This window comes from Gadus chalcogrammus, chromosome 9 (genome assembly GCF_026213295.1).
Source record: "Gadus chalcogrammus isolate NIFS_2021 chromosome 9, NIFS_Gcha_1.0, whole genome shotgun sequence".
In the NCBI taxonomy this organism is placed as follows: domain Eukaryota; kingdom Metazoa; phylum Chordata; class Actinopteri; order Gadiformes; family Gadidae; genus Gadus; species Gadus chalcogrammus.
This window is the reverse complement of record NC_079420.1, coordinates 20,094,414-20,114,437: the sequence shown is the minus strand read 5'-3', so window position 1 is coordinate 20,114,437 and position 20,024 is coordinate 20,094,414. Positions and strand designations below refer to the sequence as shown.

At 41.5% G+C, this 20,024-nt stretch overlaps 1 protein-coding gene across 3 annotated transcripts; it reads left to right on the top strand.

Moving 5' to 3' along the window:
- Positions 1-8,604: 8,604 nt before the first annotated feature.
- Positions 8,605-18,637, top strand: nr2f2 (nuclear receptor subfamily 2, group F, member 2). Of its 3 annotated transcripts, none has more exons than XM_056598384.1 (3): positions 8,605-8,971; positions 13,084-13,611; positions 15,389-18,634. In XM_056598384.1, the coding sequence occupies exons 1-3, from the start codon at positions 8,932-8,934 to the stop codon at positions 15,661-15,663; spliced, it is 843 nt and encodes a 280-aa protein (XP_056454359.1). In that variant the 5' UTR covers positions 8,605-8,931; the 3' UTR covers positions 15,664-18,634. The 3 variants fall into 3 exon arrangements, with proteins under 3 accessions (XP_056454359.1, XP_056454357.1, XP_056454358.1); XM_056598382.1 differs by lacking the exon at positions 8,605-8,971 and adding an exon at positions 10,968-12,181 and having other exon boundaries at positions 13,066-13,611; positions 15,389-18,637; XM_056598383.1 differs by lacking the exon at positions 8,605-8,971 and adding an exon at positions 10,969-12,181 and having other exon boundaries at positions 15,389-18,636.
- Positions 18,638-20,024: the final 1,387 nt, after the last annotated feature.

Here is a 20,024-nt window from a genome sequence, read left to right as displayed (position 1 = left end):
ATTCACAATGATGAACATCATTCTATTGTGGTGAGATCTCTATAGAACATTATTCTTGATGAAAACAAAGACTGTTAACCAACACTTCACCTTTTTAAAGAAACAACAATGGCGTCTCATTCATGGGGTCTGAAAACATGGTTTAATGTTGCATAAATACCACAATGATCCCATCAGCCAAAGAAGTGGATCATGTGGAGATACTGAATTAAAAAGGCAGACCGGATGAGTCCAGAACAGGGTGGCTGTGTGCCCTGTCCGCCAGGGTATCAGAATGCACAGACGTATTGTATCGTTCATACATTAGCTAATGTCATTATCTTGTCTGTGAAGTCTAAAGGGCTAATCTCATGTTATAGGATTTGCCGCGGCCTAGACTGATCTCATAGGGTAAACTGTTGGCACGGAGACAAAACAGGAAGAATGACCAGCCTTCCGTGGAGGTATCACTATACCTGCTGCAACCTTACCCTTACACCGCAACAATAAGCCAGACTGTCCAATGTGTCGCACTAGATTGGATGCAAATAAGGCTTAAATTGCACTCCCGGATCCCGGGATTGGTGGGAACTCATTCATGTATTTAGATTTCTTAATCAATATGTGGCATTCGGTTTATCTTTTGTACTTTCTGTCTCTGACTGTTAGCAAATGGATTTAAATGGAGTAAAGATGTGTCATACATTTAGCTAAAACACCAAACTATGAAATGTACACCTTGAAGCCTGAACTTCGATACCTAGATGAAGGGGATTAGCCAGAACAAATTGTCTTGCGGAATAATCTTCCCTTGCTTGCCATGTGTCTGCAGCTGTATGGGTGTCTTTTCCCCCTTGTCACCTTACAAAACCGCCATGCTGTGGGGATTCTACACGACAAACCATGGCCAGGGGATGAATAAAAACAAGTTGTATAATTAAATACAATGTCTTACATATATCACCATGTTCCCACAGTACAGGACCAAACCACCATTTTGACAACTTTTCAACTTGTCCAACTTCTTATAATGCCAATGGAGATGTTCATTTTACTTAGTAACCTTAAGTCTACACTTAATAGACATATTAATTGAGTGTTGGAAACTTTAAAATTAAACCCACAGTAGTGTGAGTGAAAGAAAAAACGTTGACTGGACTAAAACCGTCTCGGATGACATCAATGTTAAATAAAGTACATCAAGTTTAACAAGGCATGAATAAAATTCATTAGCTAGGAAATAATGTGTGTTTTCCTTTAACCAGCAGTAAATCATCTCAGAACTGTGGGAAAGTTAATATCACAAGAGTGCACCAGGCACTCCATCTCAAACAGCCTTAAGATGGCTATCTTTTTTGGCAATCTTTAAATGGGATCATCATCCACTGGACTTATCTTATCCCTGGAGCTTCTTTTGAATTTATTAGTCTCCTAAGGCCCATTTGCCATATTTGTTAACATGCTGGGTCACCTGTCTAACAGCTGTCCACATTGACTGCCTTTTCATCGTCAAACAACTCCCTGCCATAATGACCCTATAATAATGTGTCATTATCTGTCCGACCAGTGCAGTTTACCTCTCTGCACAAAGCCACCAGAGGAATCTGGGCCCTGTCTAGTTCATCTCTGCTGGGTATAAATGTCAGCGTTCTTTTGTGGGGATTATAGACATTCCCCCGCCCGATTGTTCTATATGCAACGTTGGGAGTAGAATAGAGCGTTTGATTTCAGATAATGCAGAAGCAGGCTAATGCCCCTGGACTGGCAGGCTCTTTTTGGCCATGAGTATCGGTGGCCAGGGATTCGAACCCGAGCCCATTGCTCTACCAGCAAGAGCTTCGGCAGATGAGCGCCTTACAATAGTGTGGATTACACACAGCATTATTCCAATTTGTCAGGTTTTATGATGTCTCTGACAGGTGGACTTTTGTCTCCGTAACCTTCTATACTGTACATCACCGGGCCATGCAAAAGCACCCAAACTCCTAATTTGCCCCTTTGTCCATAGTTTACGAGGTTCCACCTTTTTGCTAGATTATGTTTGACTTGGTGTAGTACAAAATAACACATTTTATCTTTTCTGATGGGGCACATTCACACCCTGTGGTATGAACGGGGCTGAATAATGGCAGTTTGGAGAAATCTGATGTTGAAAAACGGGGTTCTTTATTAATGTCTTTCTTATTGTTGGCATCCAGAAAGACAACTAGCATTGTTTCTCCTGGTGCAGCGAAAGGGAAGGCTATATATAGCAATAGGCTGGTAGACCCTTAGGATACCGTGCTGCAGATCTACTTAAAAAAGTATAAACATAGTAGATAGCGATTCCGTTGCCCTGGGCATCAAGACTCTAGTACACTGTAACAGGAGGCTTGCCTCTTTTCTAAAACTGCTTTGTTATGGAATGATCACGCATAAGAATTCTGGCGCATGTGCGCCATCTTAAATTAGGTTTCCTTACAGAAGATTTTTTTGAAATAAAGTACACAGCATAGTCACATAACAGCTTTGTGTCATCATGTGGTTTTACGTCACTTTGGCAATCGAGGTAAGCTGCCGCTTTCTGTAACACAGGCCAGGTCTGCGATATGAAGAGAAGAAAAGCGTTAATTACTCCCGCATTATCCTCTAATGCCTTTTCAACTTTAACGCTCCAGTTTAATATCTTGTTCGGTAATTGGTGTATTGATTGTTCGTGTCATCGTGATTCAGTAAAGAGCAGCGCTGGGTTTGGCGACGGCGTCATGTCAAGGACCTCCATTGTGTATTTATCAGCGGGCTGATTGTGCCCATGTCGTGGTTAGCCATGGGCCCGCACCAGATTAGGATCAGGAGATGATTGGGCACACACATTCTTAACATGGCTGACCTGTGACATCGCCCAGCAGCCCGAGAGCCGGTCATTATAGACACAATGCCCTGCTTTCTCCCGCTTATCTTTCCTGGTGACATTGAGAGTTTTTGCATTAACTCATTAACGACCAGAGTCATCATTAAAGGCATCAAGGGAGCGTGGGGGTGGTGCGGCTGTGATGAGGTGGACGAGGATGAAGATAATGAGGATGATGATGCTGTACTGGAATTGCATGCCATGTCCAAAGCCCACTTGATGCTGCGCTGGGATGTGTACACAGACACACAGACACACACACACACACACATACACACCACCCACATACACATGGTGTGTGGGTGGGTGGTGTATGTGTTTATGTGTGTGTGTGTATGTGTGTTTGTGTTGTATACAAAGCATTCTTTCCCCAAACATTGATTATGTAATACCTGCTTAATGTATGTATCTATTAGTTCATAGTGACATCCAGCGGGTAAACTTGTGTGTATGTGATGGTTGTTCATTGTGTTTGTCTACACATGGATTTTGATACATGCAGAATAATATGGATCCAGTTTTGGCTATACGTAAATAGTACGTAAATTGTCATTTTCATAGATCATTCTTCATCATTAGTTCATCATTGTGCCACCATCATTTCAAAAGCAGTAATGGAGCCGACCCCTAGAGATTGATGGCGTTGTTTTTGGTTCAGTTGGGCGTTTGAAAAGGAGTCCCCCTGGGATACAATGACTGTATCAGGATTAAGAAAGATGTCCCATATTAGTTAATGGTAGATAACTTTGCTCCCTTGCTCACAAACAGCCAATTAGCTTGATGGAATGGCCTTTTTTTTTTTTTTCGTGCTGATGATGTCACCCAATATTATAATGCTTAGCCAGATAGTCTATCATACTCCCCTCACCTTGAGCTGTAGAAACCGTTCAAATATTCTTCGCGTGTTTTCTGCCTGGTGGATTTGGCTCCAGCCCCTTCACCAGTTCAGCAGACTAAATTGACGACTCAGACAATTGATGATATTGTATTACAAGTGTTGGCAAGCCCAGTAGACAGTGACATACAAACTTCCTAACACACGTGTAACCTGAAGCCACGGCCCGGCAGGAAGTTTGGTTGCGAAAAACGTTGCTTATATTTTAACATTTGCCTCGGGTTTCTGACACAGCTTCACATTATAATTTAGTGGTATTGAAATATATTCACTATGGCTTGAGTGGCCATGCAATGGCACAAAGGAGGAAGGAATGATGTAGAAGTAAAGGTGTAACCCACACGACATTACCAACATTAACATTCCGTCAATGTTTGTGAGTTGCATTTTTGTAAATACATAAATATCCAACATAAGTAAGTAGGTTAAAAACAATCTGATTATCTTGAAATAAAGGATTATTTTAGAAATATTTGTTCTGCGAAGCAACTTCATTTAAATCACAATGTGTTCTTCTCATATGTACCTATGGACAATCAGTATCACGAGCCGGTCGCTGGATATCCAGGCTATCTCAGGTGCAGCATTACAGTGACGGTTTGAAAGCTATGGCGGTCCACACAGGACCCAACGGGGCGCAGCATCTGGGGTGAAGCCTCATTAAAAGGGTGGACCGCCACACAAAGTGGCAGTGAATATAAAGACGTTTACTCAAGGCACTATTTAGCATTGAACATTGAACATCATTTTATCAGTCTAGCTAGCAGGCATAGTTGATGTGGTCTTAAAATACGTTTTGTTTTTGGTCCAAATCCTCATCAAGTATGTCACCATTTTGTAGCTTTCCAGGACCCATTCATTGCATAACGATTATTTGTGCATAAACTTAGATAGATAATAAGTAACATAAAACATAACAATCAACAGTAGCAACTATATGGAACTTGCTCTCAATGCATTATTATACATGAAATGTGATATTGAATATTTCATTTTGATTTAAACTAATTAATCAAGTCCATGATAACCCCCACTCCATTATATTTGTTACGAAGGTAAATAAACCAATGTCCTGGACGGTATGACTGGACATTTGGCTACCCTGATCAACTGCTATGGTCATATAGTCTCTCATGGTTCAGAAATGGTTTGATAATACTTTCATTGCGCCCAGCTTTGTCTTTCTCTGTGGCCTGTTCCTTCTGATGACCCTAAAACCCAACAAAGCAAGCACACCTTGACGGTGTGTTTGTTAGAGGGGGTCAGGCTGGTCAAGTGGCTAGGGTGTTTGATCCCCTGCTGCAGGGCCCCAGGTCAGACCTCCACAGTCCCCAAGGGTCCCGGCGTCCTTGAGCAAGGGGCCTGACCCCTAACGGCTCTCTAATTACCTGTGTCTTGTGGGGCCCTTTCGTTTTGAAGCCATATGCTAAATGAATTCCATAGCAATGAATGGTAGGACATAATTAAGTATGATGCATACTGGTTATCCTATACAGATTTTCTGACGGAACATGTGACACCTTGTCAAAGTATAAATTCACCAACACTAAAGCCACCCATTGAACAGCGTGTTTGCCTCTGTTATCTTAGTTTGGTTTTTGAATAACCTTTTGCAATTTGAAATTTCTTAGAATAAAACACAATTGACATTGGTCTCGATGCGCATGCACTTCATGAAAAAGCAGGCATGACACATGTTTGTGTTGTCACAAATGCTCATGCACTTCAATAAAAGGAGACTTGACATATTTGTGATGTCACAAACGTTAGTGCACTTCAAGAAAGAACTGCCCTGACATGTTTCTGGTGTCACAAATTGTGCTCATCCACTTGTAGAATAAACTCTCCTCCTTCAGCGGTGGAAGGTGAAAACAGGATTCTGGTGGGATTAGGGTCACGGGGGTGTCATCAAATCTTGACCTGCAAAGCCCTTTGAGATTGTAACTGCAACAAACGGTTCGACAAACAAACGGCACACAGATTGATGAGTCTTAACACAGCCACCTGTATCGTGAAGATATGCTAGTCAGGGGGAGAAACACGGTCACACAAGCTAGGGTCGTCAATATGGTTCAACATGCAAACAACCTCTTTGTTTTGATGTGGTGTAGTTTGGATTACACGGAATATAGCATTTATTTAATTGAGGTGAGCTGCTCATCATGCAGGTCGGAGGAAAATACAGAGAGGAAAATAAAAGCATAAATATGCCACGTGTATGTTATGTCAAATAATTTTGTCTCCGTAAATAAGGATGTAGACTGTTGACCATTACATCCAGTAAATAATAACATGTAATAAAATGGACATTGACAAGTACAAAATTATAATAATAAGCTGAAGAGACATTCAAACACAAATATGTTTATTATATCAAATTGTATTGCATACATACTGTGAATTTACTTCTCTATATTAAACTAATCAAAATTCTTCTGTTAAATCGATGAACAAAAGGATCAGACAAAAACACACACACTTTATAAATAACTGTAACTACAAACAGACCGCCGAGTCCAAATGGTTTTGCAGGAAAACATTTTGGTTACACACAGATACTTTACAGGTACAAAAATATGAAATACATTTAATGTTCCAACTAGTACTATGCACATTTATAACTATGTCCTCTGTGTGGGGGCTCTCTGTGACAAATCGATCAATATCTCAGATAAAATGTGTGCATCTGTTATTGGGACACACAACGTGAGGTAAACAGGTTTTAGCTAATGGTAAATGCAAGGCCAACTAACGTTTTAAGACAATATCAAAATAATTCCGTTTTAAAGAGACATGATTACATAGACTCATCCAGATTTAATGCACATGCAAACGCACAAATTAGCGTGCAAGCACAATCAGCAAATCTAGAAAAGTGTATATTATAGGAAAGCTCTCCTATGATGAACAAACCGTCATTCAAATTACACAGAATTAAATAAAGAAACGATAACTTTTACTAAACCTGTGTGTTTATGAGTGTGTGTGTGTGTGTGTGTGTGTGTGTGTGTGTGTGTGTGTGTGTGTGTGTGTGTGTGTGTGTGTGTGTGTGTGTGTGTGTGTGTGTGGGGGGGGGGTTTGCATACATGGCATGTGTGTATGTGTGTGTGTGTGCATGTGTGTGTGTGCATGTGTCTTTGTGCACGCGTACGTGTGTGCGTGTGTGTGTGTGTTTGTGTGTGCATCAGCCTACTGACTACATGTCAGTTATATTGCAAGGCGTTGACACAACAGATGCAAAGTGACATGACAGCAGGACAGTCAGGATGATGGTTTCATTGTTTATTTCTCCTCTCAAACCTATGTGCTGCATGTCACAATTACATTATTATGTCACTACTATTTTACAACTCAAAATTAATTGTATTTTGTTCCTACTGTAGTCATTATAGATGATCGTATAAAGTTCTGAATTATTCAATTTACAAAATAAAAACCTGTTGTTTTCACCAATTGAAAATTAAAATATTTGATATGGGCAAATTGCATTTTCAGAGCCACGTCACCTGTCTTAATACTTATACTATGATATAGTTACCGTTTTGTTTCTCTTTTAATTCAGCAGTAAACTAACTCAATCGTGCTCTTCATGTTGATTAGCCTGGTTAACCTTTGCTCCCGGTCGGGTCTGGAGGGGTTAATCAGGGCGGGAACTCTGGGACCGCGGGTCACAGTTCTGCTATCTTGAAGCACTTGGTGTCGTCAAGATAAGATTAAAGCCAACTTTCTTCTAGGTTGAACTTCTCTTAAGATGACTTGTTTCACACTAACAATTTTCTTTATTTTTATAAATGATATAAAAAAGGTAATATAAAATTGGATGATTATGTTTATATCCTAACTTAAGTTAACAGCTGTAGACTCAGATGCAGAATATACCGTTACTCCGCTACCTATGAGGGAAACTTTTCCCTTTGCACGAACGTAAATTCCCACTATTATCTCGGCAATTCACCACCTATCGATTCGTTTAACTACACTTATCGCAATCAGCACATCTCCAGTCGAGTGTCCCGCCGTCGCCTGCTTTGTTTTACTCACAATAATAAAGCGCTCCGCTCCGTTATTTATGTTTGAGCATAGGAAATCGTTAAAGATCCAGCTATTTGTGTGTGATCAGTAAATATTTAGCACAGGCGACATCCTGCGTCTCGTCTTAATCAATACTGATCCCGTCGAGGGCGGCATTGTGTGCTGGCTGTTTGAGTGGCGCTTTCATCCTGTGTTTGAAAGAAAGAAACTGCAAAATTGGTTTTATTCGACATTATTTTCCATTTTAATTTAAAAATATATCAACTAATAATTTAAGAAAATTAAATTATTCTGGGAAATCATTAAAAAAATTGTCTGGTCCATGCTGATAGCCATTTAAAACCGTTACAAGTGATGTATGCAAAAAAGCGCCTATTCGAAATAAATGTATATTTCAAATTTGAAATCTAATAATTTTTCATTTTTTATTTTCTTTTTTGTAGACATTGACTAAAATGTCCAGTCTTTCTGCACCGGTATTGGTTAAGCTCGCCTTGGTTCTGGGGCTCACATGCTCTGATGCACAACAGAGAAATAAGAAGAACAACGCGTTATAAAGTGGCTGTATTTCCTGGTGCACATTACACATGCATGCACGCCAGCATCGTTGTGGGAACTCGCTGTTGTTCTAGCAGTCTGTATCCCACTATATTCTGCTTAACGTTATATATGTGTCTATTGTAATATAAATAATGTTAAATGCAGCCCCCCTACACGACAGGTGTCCATGCTGCCCCCCCCCCCTCCCCCCTCCTGGTCCCACACAAAGCAGAGCGGAGCGGAGGGCTTCCCGCACACACAGATTACTGTAGAGAGAGAAAAGACGCACGGGATGCGTCTCCTTTCCATAGCTTATTTGTTTAAAGTGGCGAGAATAACATTGTTCCTTGGACAACGTCGACTGAAACTTTTCATTTCTTGTTTAGCACGTGTTTTGAATCAGCGCTGGGGCCACTGTTTTCTTATAGCGTGCACTTCAAAGTTGTGCGTAAATTTAGTTTGTTGACAGATTTTTTTTGCAATAAACATTTTGTTGGTGTGTTTGATTCCGTCTGTTGGGAGAGGAAGCCATCTCATCTGTTAAAGCGAGAGAGTCGAGATAAATAGGTGGTGGATTTAGGAGTGAAGAGTGAAGATGCACCACGCCACGGAAGAATCCTCAACATATGCATTTGGTAGGTGTGCTGCACAAATAGCCTACATCAACCTCCACTCTGATAACTCATAACGGCATCACAATAACTTGAGAATAAATATGAATGATTAATATTCTCGCATGTGCTTTATTATACGGCAAACCCTGATTGTATTTACAGGCGCCTCTCGTTTATACTCCATGGATCGAACATATTCTCAATATCCGTAGCAATTAATTTACCATTTTAATAGACAATTTAGCAGCGAGCGTTTGTTAAGGTGAAGACAATACAGACAAGCCCGATCGAAGAAATGAACGACATGGTTTTCAGAAGTCTATTGTGCAGAAACTAAGGTGTAGGCTACTTACCGACTGATGGGAAAACAATCTGTCGTCACCTCGTAACGCTTTTTATTCGCCGATAACGATACAAGAACGGGTGAATAAAACTGTCCATAACATGAGCACACAATCGTTGTGCTGGTTTATCTACAATCACAACCTAATCTGTGTGAACGCCGCCGCTCGGACCGCGCGCACCACGGAGCCAAATGTAAATCCTCATTTTGGCAGAGCTAGGAGCCAAATGATCCTTTGTCAAATTAAACACATTTTTTAACAAATAGCTAGCGCGATTGAATGGTGCCCAATAGTTTAGTCTATGTGAGAGACAAGAGACTGAAGTAGTTCTCCTTCTCCGGTGGCTCCCCTAAATTGGGTTGTGTTGGAGGCGGACCGGAGCGGACGCTAGGGGGCGCCTATCTACCGCCAGACAACACTGATGGTATAATCAGTAATGCCGCTCCTTCAGTGGACCGACCTACACAGGGCTGAGCTCTAGGTGCACCTAGATACGCTCAGTGTGGGGTTTTAATCCGAGTTTATGGGTGACTGGTAATGAGAATTATAAAGAGAGTTCAAGGCAGCGGTTCAATGTGACTCTGAGACGTATTTACTAAACGGAGGGTCTATCCCGACCCCTTGGAACTTCAAATCGATCGTTTCTTACCCCCAATCGTACGCTACTGCCACGAACAGATCCACTTTCAGCCCGGGGTATACAGCCAGCCGTTGTGAAGACAAGCCTTCAAAATAATATATGGCATTATTGGACCTATATTCTAGGCTAAATAATTTTGCCTACATTCATTATTGGAAATAAATTCTCGATTTAATTAGTGGTTTACATGAATCAAGTACTATCCACAAAATGTTCAGGGACAGATATGATGAGCAATAAGTTTTGGTTGAAGACTCAACGCCCAGCGAGTAATAGCCACTAGCGACTCTGGGATATGTGCACAAACGGTGCCCTATTCCACAAAATTGTGATATTAAAATTCGGGATGTAGAGCTAATGAATGGAACGCAGCCTAATTGAATAGCCGAAGCATTACAATTACTCAGAGTGTGCAACATTCGGCTAAATAGTACATTTCGATTATGGGCTCAGTTCATGTTCTAACACATTAATTGAGTGTGTGTGTGTGTGTGTGTATGCAATATTTTTGCAAAAGCAATAGGAGCATTGCATCTCTCTGCAACATTTACCCATTCCATTCAAATCATTGTTTTATAAGCCTACTCAAATTCTGTGTACGCATTATGATAAATAATGGCTTTAAATGTGGCACCATATCAGCCAATATTATCATACATTTATTTGGGTAAAGATCTATATTGTTTTTAATGGTAGCTTACATTGTTTAAAGATTAAATTGTTCAACTGTTACGGAAGGGATAAGACGGGACATTGTCTTTTGTTTTATTGCATTCTTATTCGTACGGTTCTTCTGTCAAGCTTACCGTTAACGAGGCTATTTGGTTTAAAAAGAAAGATTTATCTTCCAAAACACGTCTCTTCTTAGGACCAAGCGGCCCTCTCGACCTCTATCCCCGCTCTGGCAAGGCACCAAGTAGCACAAGTACCGACTAGCCAATAGGGTTCAGGGGGAGGTCCATGAGCTCTGACCAGTCAAACACACTCACCTTCCATATATGGCAGCTGATCACCATGGTAACGTGTGCTAAGTTGCAGCAGTCGTGTCAAAGTTCACTATATAGAGAGCTCAGTGAGCTGATCAGAGAGAAAGCATTCTGCCAGCCGTGCTCCTACCAATCGCAAATCACTTCCTAACCTCCGCCTTTTTAACATATTTGATCACTTTGATTCTCGCTTCTTTTCCGCTATTATTTTCCTTTTCCATGAAGAGGGTCTGCAGTCGGTGTTTTTTCGTGCTCGTGCTCCTCTCGCGTTCCGGAGACTTCGTATCACAGGCTCCCCAAACATTGGCTTAAGCCGCGCGCTGCTGGCGCCGCCGCACAAGAAGACGCGGAACGAGACGCATTTCACCAGTTGGAGATTTTCCTCAAGACTTGCTGGAACTTGATAAGCTGCGGTCTGCTGTGAATTCGACATTATTCCTGCATCGCTCCGTTGTCTAGCCACCCGCTCCTGCCTTCGTTGAACAGACTTACTGTACCTCAGCTGATCATCATTAAAGAAGCTCACCTTTCCAATTGATGGCTCTGCTGGATGGCTGACTGCAAGCGCCCCTGGACTTGGCCTTTAAGCGCAAGGCAGCGAATCAGCTCGCCATCGCATCAGTTTTGAAGCGTGCATAGCGCCTACCGTCTACCAGAGCAATAATTCCTCAGTGTTCAGGAGACTTGCTGTGGATTGCACGTTAGGGTAGATCGCAGTTTATTGTGTTTCCTAATCGCAGTTTATTGTGTTCCCGTAGAGACTAAATTGACCGCGACATCAAAACGGAAGAACAAAAAGTTTCTTAACGCTGAATGATAGATATGGCAATGGTAGTGTGGAGAGGCTCCCAGGACGATGTGGCCGACACCCAAGGCTCCCTCTCCTCGCAGACGCAAGGAGGACTCTCTCTGCCGACTCCTCAGCCGGGCCAGTTGAATCTGTCCGGTTCTCAGGTTGCTCCGTCCTCCCAGACCACCGTGCAGGGACCCCCGAACAACACTCAGTCCACGCCGACCAACCAGTCGTCGGAGAAGCAGCCGCAGCACATCGAGTGTGTGGTGTGTGGGGACAAATCCAGTGGCAAACACTATGGCCAGTTCACTTGCGAGGGCTGCAAAAGCTTCTTCAAGCGGAGCGTACGAAGGAACCTCACGTACACGTGCCGTGCAAACAGGAACTGTCCGATCGACCAGCACCACCGCAATCAGTGTCAGTACTGCCGCCTCAAAAAATGCCTTAAAGTTGGCATGAGACGGGAAGGTATTCGGATTTTTATTTTTATTATCCATGTATTTATCACTGCACCTCATGCCATCAGACGTGAAGCCATGCAACTGATGATGTTATGTCGCCCCCGAGAGCGTTTTCTGTGCACCGACTCCTCCTGTGATCTGGGTCCGACGGGAGGCACGCGACGAGCCGCCTGCGACCCTCCTCAAGAGAGGGGAATGGGGGGGTGGTCGGGTCCTTCCTAGTATGGTGTTTGCGTGCCGCTTTGTGTCTATGGTTCACAGCCATGTCCCCTACCCTCGATATAGCGTCGGCAGGATCGAATTTGGTTAAAGAGTGTAAACAGATCGCGTGTGTGTTGGATAGCTGATAGTCGACCAGCGCTATGGCGAGTGTCGGATTAGGGAGCAGAGTCTCCATGCTTCATCCTCACGTTATCCACTCGGGATTTATTTTTCTTCCCCTGATATGAAAACTACTCTTTACCCGAAACGTGTGTGAATAATGTCTACACGAGCGCGTAAATTGAATCGATCCATGTTTGTAGGCCCACATACAGTAGGCTATACAACGAGATGCAGGCTACCGCTAAGTAGGTTAAGGGTTAAACATGCACGGTCTGCCTTGCCCTCTTTGTGTTCATTTACAATAATCCAGGCTTCGTTGCTCCTGCACCATGATTTTCCAGAATACGTGCGTGAATGTCTTGCGTAAATGTGTGTTTTTTAAAACGTTAAAGCGCAGCAGATGTATCCAAAACCTCGCTTGTATTCTACGCAGTTGGCCATCATCATACGTGGTTTCATGTTTCATCTCAATTCATATATTGTGAACCTACAAAACTGCATTCTGACAGTATGGTCATCCAAATGTTCATCTTGTGACGTATAGAATTCAGGCATCAATATCTGTAGTTTCTCTTTTTACTGCAGCGGTGCAAAGGGGACGGATGCCACCCACACAGCCGCACCATGGCCAGTTCGCGTTGACAAATGGGGACCCACTGCACTGCCATTCCTACTTATCCGGATATATCTCTCTTCTGTTGAGAGCGGAGCCATACCCTACGTCCCGGTATGGCAGTCAATGCATGCAGCCCAACAACATAATGGGCATCGAGAACATTTGTGAACTCGCGGCCAGGATGCTCTTCAGTGCCGTGGAGTGGGCCAGGAATATTCCATTCTTTCCCGACCTGCAGATCACTGACCAGGTAGCTCTTCTGAGGTTGACTTGGAGTGAGTTGTTCGTGCTGAACGCCGCACAGTGCTCCATGCCCCTCCATGTGGCTCCTCTGCTGGCGGCTGCTGGCCTCCATGCCTCCCCCATGTCTGCGGACCGAGTGGTAGCCTTTATGGACCACATTAGGATCTTCCAAGAGCAAGTGGAAAAGCTCAAGGCTCTGCACGTCGACTCTGCCGAATACAGCTGCTTAAAGGCAATTGTGCTCTTCACGTCAGGTAAGACATGTAGATTTACCCCAGAACATAGTGCACACGCTACACCTCTGTGTCAAAGGCCTATAGAGAGGACTTGTGGTGAACGGAGTAACCTCTAAAAACACACAACTTGGTCCACAACAAACGTTGGTAAGAAAAACACACTGTCTTTGTGGTGACTTGTCTGCAGGCCATTTGCAGTGGTAACATATTCAAAGCAAGGTGGTGTGTTTCTCTAAACTAAAGTTAGTAACACTATAACATAGACAAAAAGAAGGCAGGCCTAATGATATAACATTTATGTTAAGTTGCAGTGACCATCAATTGTGAATGAAACTTGGAGAATTTTGCGACTGATCTTAGTGTGCAGGCCTATACCCAACGCCTTGTTTGTACGGAATGACAGATATAAAGATATATCTCTCCAAGGGGGAGGTATGTGGGGAAAAAAAGTAAGACAAGTTTTAGGTTCCCCTTGCAGAAGGGCGTCGTAGTTCTTAAACGCGTCGTTTTGTTTATGAAATGTGTTGGTTTTTTTAAGAAAAAAGGGCCTAGTTTGCTAATTGTGTTTTACGTGCACTGGCCAGTGGCCACTAACCTATTTTATAAGTAGGCCTATTTATTTTATATTTTTGCAGGAACATTATTTGTTTACTGACCATGTAGAAATGGACCTCTTGTTCCAAAACGAGGTCATGACCCAGACTTCCACTAAGAATTTTACACTCAGCACAGAAATAAAACAAATAGGCTGTATATTTAAAGAGCGGAGAGGAGCACCATTATCGTCCCCTTAAGGCTCCTGCAAAGATACAAAATAATAATAAGAATAGTAATAATAATAATTACATTATTAATTATAATTATAATAATAAAATATTATGAAACACTCAAAACATTTTTCTGCTGCCTATTCAATCATATTTTATTACGGCTGATGGATGATGGATCGTTCTTGACTGTTCGTATACCAACATATAACGAGCAAAGTGCAAAAGAATGATGTAGGTGTAATTAAATGTAAAAATGATAACTTCTATTTTAGATTGTGCGCCATGTGTATCTTTGACAATTCAAATTAATGGATAGCCTACTTCCTTTTTTTGAAAAATAATCAGTTTCTGGTCTCATATAACATCGTATTAAATAGCGTATAGGGTATCACGATGACGCCTCTGTAGGCTCTCAGTTAGTTGTTTTTCAAGCTAAATCTGGGTTCACGAAAGGTCACTGCACAACCCCTTCCCCCCCAGCCCACCTCCCACACACGCGCACGCGCGCACACACGCACGCACACACACACACACACACCCACACACACACACACACACACACACACACACACACACACACACACACACACACACACACACACACACACACACACACACACACACACACACACATTTCTAGACAGTCTGTCGAGGAGTGTTTTAAATACGTATATAATGTTTGATCTATGAATATGCATGGAATATTTGTAAGGGTTCAATTTACAAACATCGAATAGCATATAATACATATGACGTTACATAATAATATTATTTATTATGATTAACAATAATAATATTATGCCTTTTAATAATAAAAAGTATGAATAACCATCACCGTTATGATTATCATTATTAGACCACAATGTTTTAAGGGATATATTTTCTCTTCCAAAACTAATAACAATTCTATAATTAATTTGCGGTGCATTAATTATAGAATTATGCATTAATTATGCTGTATATTTAATGTTGACCTGAATGTTTGATATTGATATTATAAACCTTATTTCTGCTCTTTCCTCCAGATGCCTGTGGTCTCTCAGATGTGGCCCATGTGGAAAGTTTGCAAGAGAAGTCCCAGTGCGCCCTGGAGGAATATGTAAGGAGCCAGTATCCCAACCAGCCAACTCGATTTGGGAAGTTGTTACTTCGCTTGCCTTCTCTCCGCACTGTCTCTTCTTCGGTCATAGAACAATTATTTTTCGTCCGATTGGTAGGTAAAACCCCAATTGAAACTCTCATCAGGGATATGTTGCTTTCGGGGAGCAGTTTTAACTGGCCTTACATGTCAATTCAGTAAACAGAAGGAAACGAACAAAGGGGCTAGGACTACAATGGTTAGGTCCTTTGGTAGAAGGAAAACGGCTGTTACACGAGCTTGCTTTCATGAAGAAAGACATTGAGGAACATGACTGTGAATTAAAAAATTGAAACCAGTGAACTTCCAAACGCAGATACGAGCTCCAGCGTTCCGCAGAGCGAGATGCTTCGATCCATTTTTTTAAAGACCGAAGAAAGGGAAAAAACAAAGGGATTTTCACAATCCTCGAGGAAAATTATAGTATTAAGTGCATTTAAAAATTAATTTGGGTTAAAAGAAACTCATTGAGAAAGTCAAAATTAAGTTCTCATTCTCAAATGATTTGTCCTGTGTCCATGTATAGCTGTGTTTTGTACTTTTCTTTGTTTCTCCTTTCTGGTTTCAAACCGGCCCATGTGATTCTGTAGTACAGGTGGTGTTATGTTCTGAGACGGTGATTAACTTTGAAACACTGAAATAATGTAAGATGTTCCAAAAGAATTAAAACCACAGCAATAGGAATAGGCTTATAATTTAGGCTTAATGCTGCAAGCGCACTTATGTTCTTATAGGATGACCAATAACGTCTGGGGAAGGGTATATTGAGTTCCTTATCAGCTTTATGACCCTGCAGAAACATTTCTTGATCATATAAAGTTTGATAATTCACTTGTTTCCACCAGGCCATTTTAGGGTTTACTCCAAATCAGCTCTTTAAATGACGATTTGTGAAGGCGCAATGTTACATGTAAAAATGAGTGCAGAGTTCATGCTCATTAATTTATTGGATGCAGTCTGCGCAATTACCACAAACCAGGTCGAAGTGACATTCATTCTCAGTTGGGAGAACCTGTTCTTCCCAGGTTTAACCAGTCCCAGTGTTACGTATGCTGAGCTGTCTGTAGAGCTACGTTTCTTTAATTGATGGAGTTTCTTAATTGAGACAGCACGCCTATGCTTTAGCATTAAGTCGTTTGCAGTTGACTAACAACAAAACAAAAGAAAAATCCAGGCATTAGAATAGCCAGTTTTAAAATGTGAGAGGTCAAGGGTCATACAAGTTTGAAGCATAGCTTGAGTAGCCTAGTGTTTATGGCAGTATTATTAAAACGTCCCTGAAATGTCACCCTTTATTCACTTCAAGCATTAAGTGCCTGACAAGCATGATGTAATTTCTTATCAAAACGTTGTTAAAGTAGTCCTAAAACATTTTGGAAACATAATTAGATTAAAATCCTCGGCCGTATGCTTGTGTATTTCACTTGAAAACATTGATTAGAGGCAGTATTCTTGTAAATATAGGTCAATTCATTTCAACAAGTTTTTTCTTTATACAAAGTATATGTGATTAAGAAAATCTGTGGTTGCCATTTTTTCGGTAATACAACGTCTTCAAATTGAGTGGCAGACTTAGCTAGTAGCACTGAAAGTTATGTTTTTAATGTATATACATATTACGACAAATGTTTTCTTTTTCATGTATATTTAGACTGTGAATGCATGGCCACAGGTCGCTAACCTATTTTACCTTTGATATATATAAATGTAAATGTTTTTTGACTGTATAGATATAATCTGTGCATTCAGTACACTAGCCCTTGTAGGCTATTTCAAACTAAAAGGAAGAACACGTGCGATATTAGGCTGAAACTAAACAGGGTGAGCCGCTTTGAGAAGGAGTTGCTATTTTAAGTTAGCTTCACGCTCTTTGGTCTTTGACAAACGCTGCGGTGTGTGTGTGTGTGTGTGTGTGTGTGTGTGTGTGTGTGTGTGTGTGTGTGTGTGTGTGTGTGTGTGTGTGTGTGTGTGTGTGTGTGTGTGTGTGTGTGTGTGTGTGTGTGTGTGTGTGTGAGAGAGTGTGTGTGTGGGTGAGTGTTTGTGCGCGCGCGCGTGTCTGCGCACGTATGCACGCGTGCGTGTGTCCGTTTGGTTGTGTGACTGTACATGTGAGTTTGCGCGAGCGCATGTGTTTGAGAGCTAGCAATTTTGTCTTTGTTTTGGCGCTTTTCTTCAACACACGAGACACGTTGTTGTGGTTGAATAAAAAGGGATCACATTGTGTAGCTGATTGAATACTGTTCTTTGGCTGTTTATTGCCACATGAGGACCAGAGAATGATACATGATTGTAATTATGAACAGTTTAAACTGGCCCACGTTTTTATATAAATATATAAAAATATATGACTGCAGGGTATTGATAACGTATAGATACTTTTTTTATGATTATCATTATTATCATTATTATTATTATTATTATTAATTGCAAGTGATATATGTGTGCGTGTGTGAAAGTTAATAGTTGAACACAATTCTTGTTTGTTTGTGTTAGCTTATTGTAAACGAGCATTCTGCTGTAAATTTGTTCTTGGTATTAAATTATAATTTATGAATTTGAAAATTACGTTCCTTCATGTTTATTACATGGGCCACGACTGTGCCATGTTGTCTGTGTCCATTCTGTGTTTGAGTGTGTGCCTGATCTCATGTGTGGAGCGTCACAGATATAGGCCTACGTCACTGAACGGAACTCGCTGTGGTTTCATTTGGTGTTCCTAAAGTATTGGCCTTCGGCCTTCAATATTAGCTGTACATTGTTTTAAAATAAGTAAGCCCGTGAAGTAAAAAAATGATTGAATGTGCGATTTCTCTTGAAGGCATCGCCATGGGGCTTTGCCTATATTTCCCATAATAAATGTACACCCACTATGCGCACCCACTAGGCTATATTCAAGAGTATAACTCAACAATCTAAAGAGGCGTCAGCCTGGAGTGATGCCTTGGGAAATGGCATTTTACCTCCGAAATGCGTTTCACTTCGCCACATAGGCTAACCATACACATGTGTATCAGTGATCATTAGCCTTTCAATATCGATGCGGCTGAGAAAATAACAAATCACTGTGACTTGGTGCTCATCCAACTCCCTCAGCCGAGCCTCTGTAGGCGATATAATGTCTATAATGACCTTAAATGTTTACACCTCCAATTAGTTTCGTGTGGGTCTGTCTAGTTCTACCTCTTTATGTGTGTGTGTGTGTGTGTGTGTGTGTGTGTGTGTGTGTGTGTGTGTGTGTGTGTGTGTGTGTGTGTGTGTGTGTGTGTGTGTGTGTGTGTGTGTGTGTGTGTGTGTGTGTGTTCGTACGTTTGTGTGCGTGTTTGTATGTGTGCGTGGCTGTGTGTGTGTGTGTGTGTGTGTGTGTGTGTGTGTGTGTGTGTGTGTGTGTGTGTGTGTGTGTGTGTGTGTGTGTGTGTGTGTGTGTGTGTGTGTGTGTGTGTGTGTGCATACGTGTGTTCGTCCGTCCGTGATTGATTGGGTTGGTTTGATGTTAAAGAAAACGATAATGCTCACCCAACCGTTATTTAGACTTGAATATGTTACCACCGAGGTTTTTTGTAATGGCGGTCTATTCAATGTTGGTATAATATTAGTAGGTCTATAACTAAACGCATTGGGACGATGTTGGGCTATAACAAACTGGATCTTGCACTTGAGTGTCAAAACTCAATTTTCCTCTCGAAATTAACCCCAAAATACGTCATGCTGATGACGATCCACCATCTAGGGCTATAATAACTCGAATAGCCTACAAGCTATTCTTGTTCTCCGACCAACAAGCCACATGCCAGCCCTCCTCATTCATACGTCACGCAACCGCTAGGCTATTTGACACAGCGTTGGGTTCGATTCCCGAATTTCAAGTGCTGCACACAGGCCGTATTAGCGTCGCACATAAAACTAACGAGCTGTGACTTATGGCCCGTCACTTATATTCAGGCCTACCTGCCTCTGTTCTGAACACTTACACGTGAGCTCATCAAAGTGATGTAGGCTACATGATATTGAACTTATGGCAAGGAGGAAACTAAAAGGATTTCCAGTAGGACGCTATTACAATGCAATATAGTCTAATTTGCTTAAGATAATGCTATAGATGGTATTTTCTCAATCAGGCCCCAAAATTCTCCCTCTTTTGCAGACACAGGCTCTCTCCGTTACTCCGTCCCTCGCTCCCTCCTCCTCTCTCTCCAACTCTCTCATCAAATCAGAACCCAAAAATCTAGTTCTGTACGCCTATGAGGCTCGATTGAGACATGATGTACCATTATATTTCATGTTAATCAGTGTGTATGCCTTATGGCGTTTTACATGCAGTCGATATTGTTTCATATTATGGCCTTTTATTACTATTATTATTATTATCATTAAAATGTCTAAGATTTTATCAATAACCTAGATTACTTTTGTTTTATAGCCTATTCTTAGACTCTAATTTAGGCTTACATTTTAATTAGGTATTATCTTCTGCATGAACGTCGGTTTCGATTACGCAGGTTGTCAGCATTTTATAACAATATTTA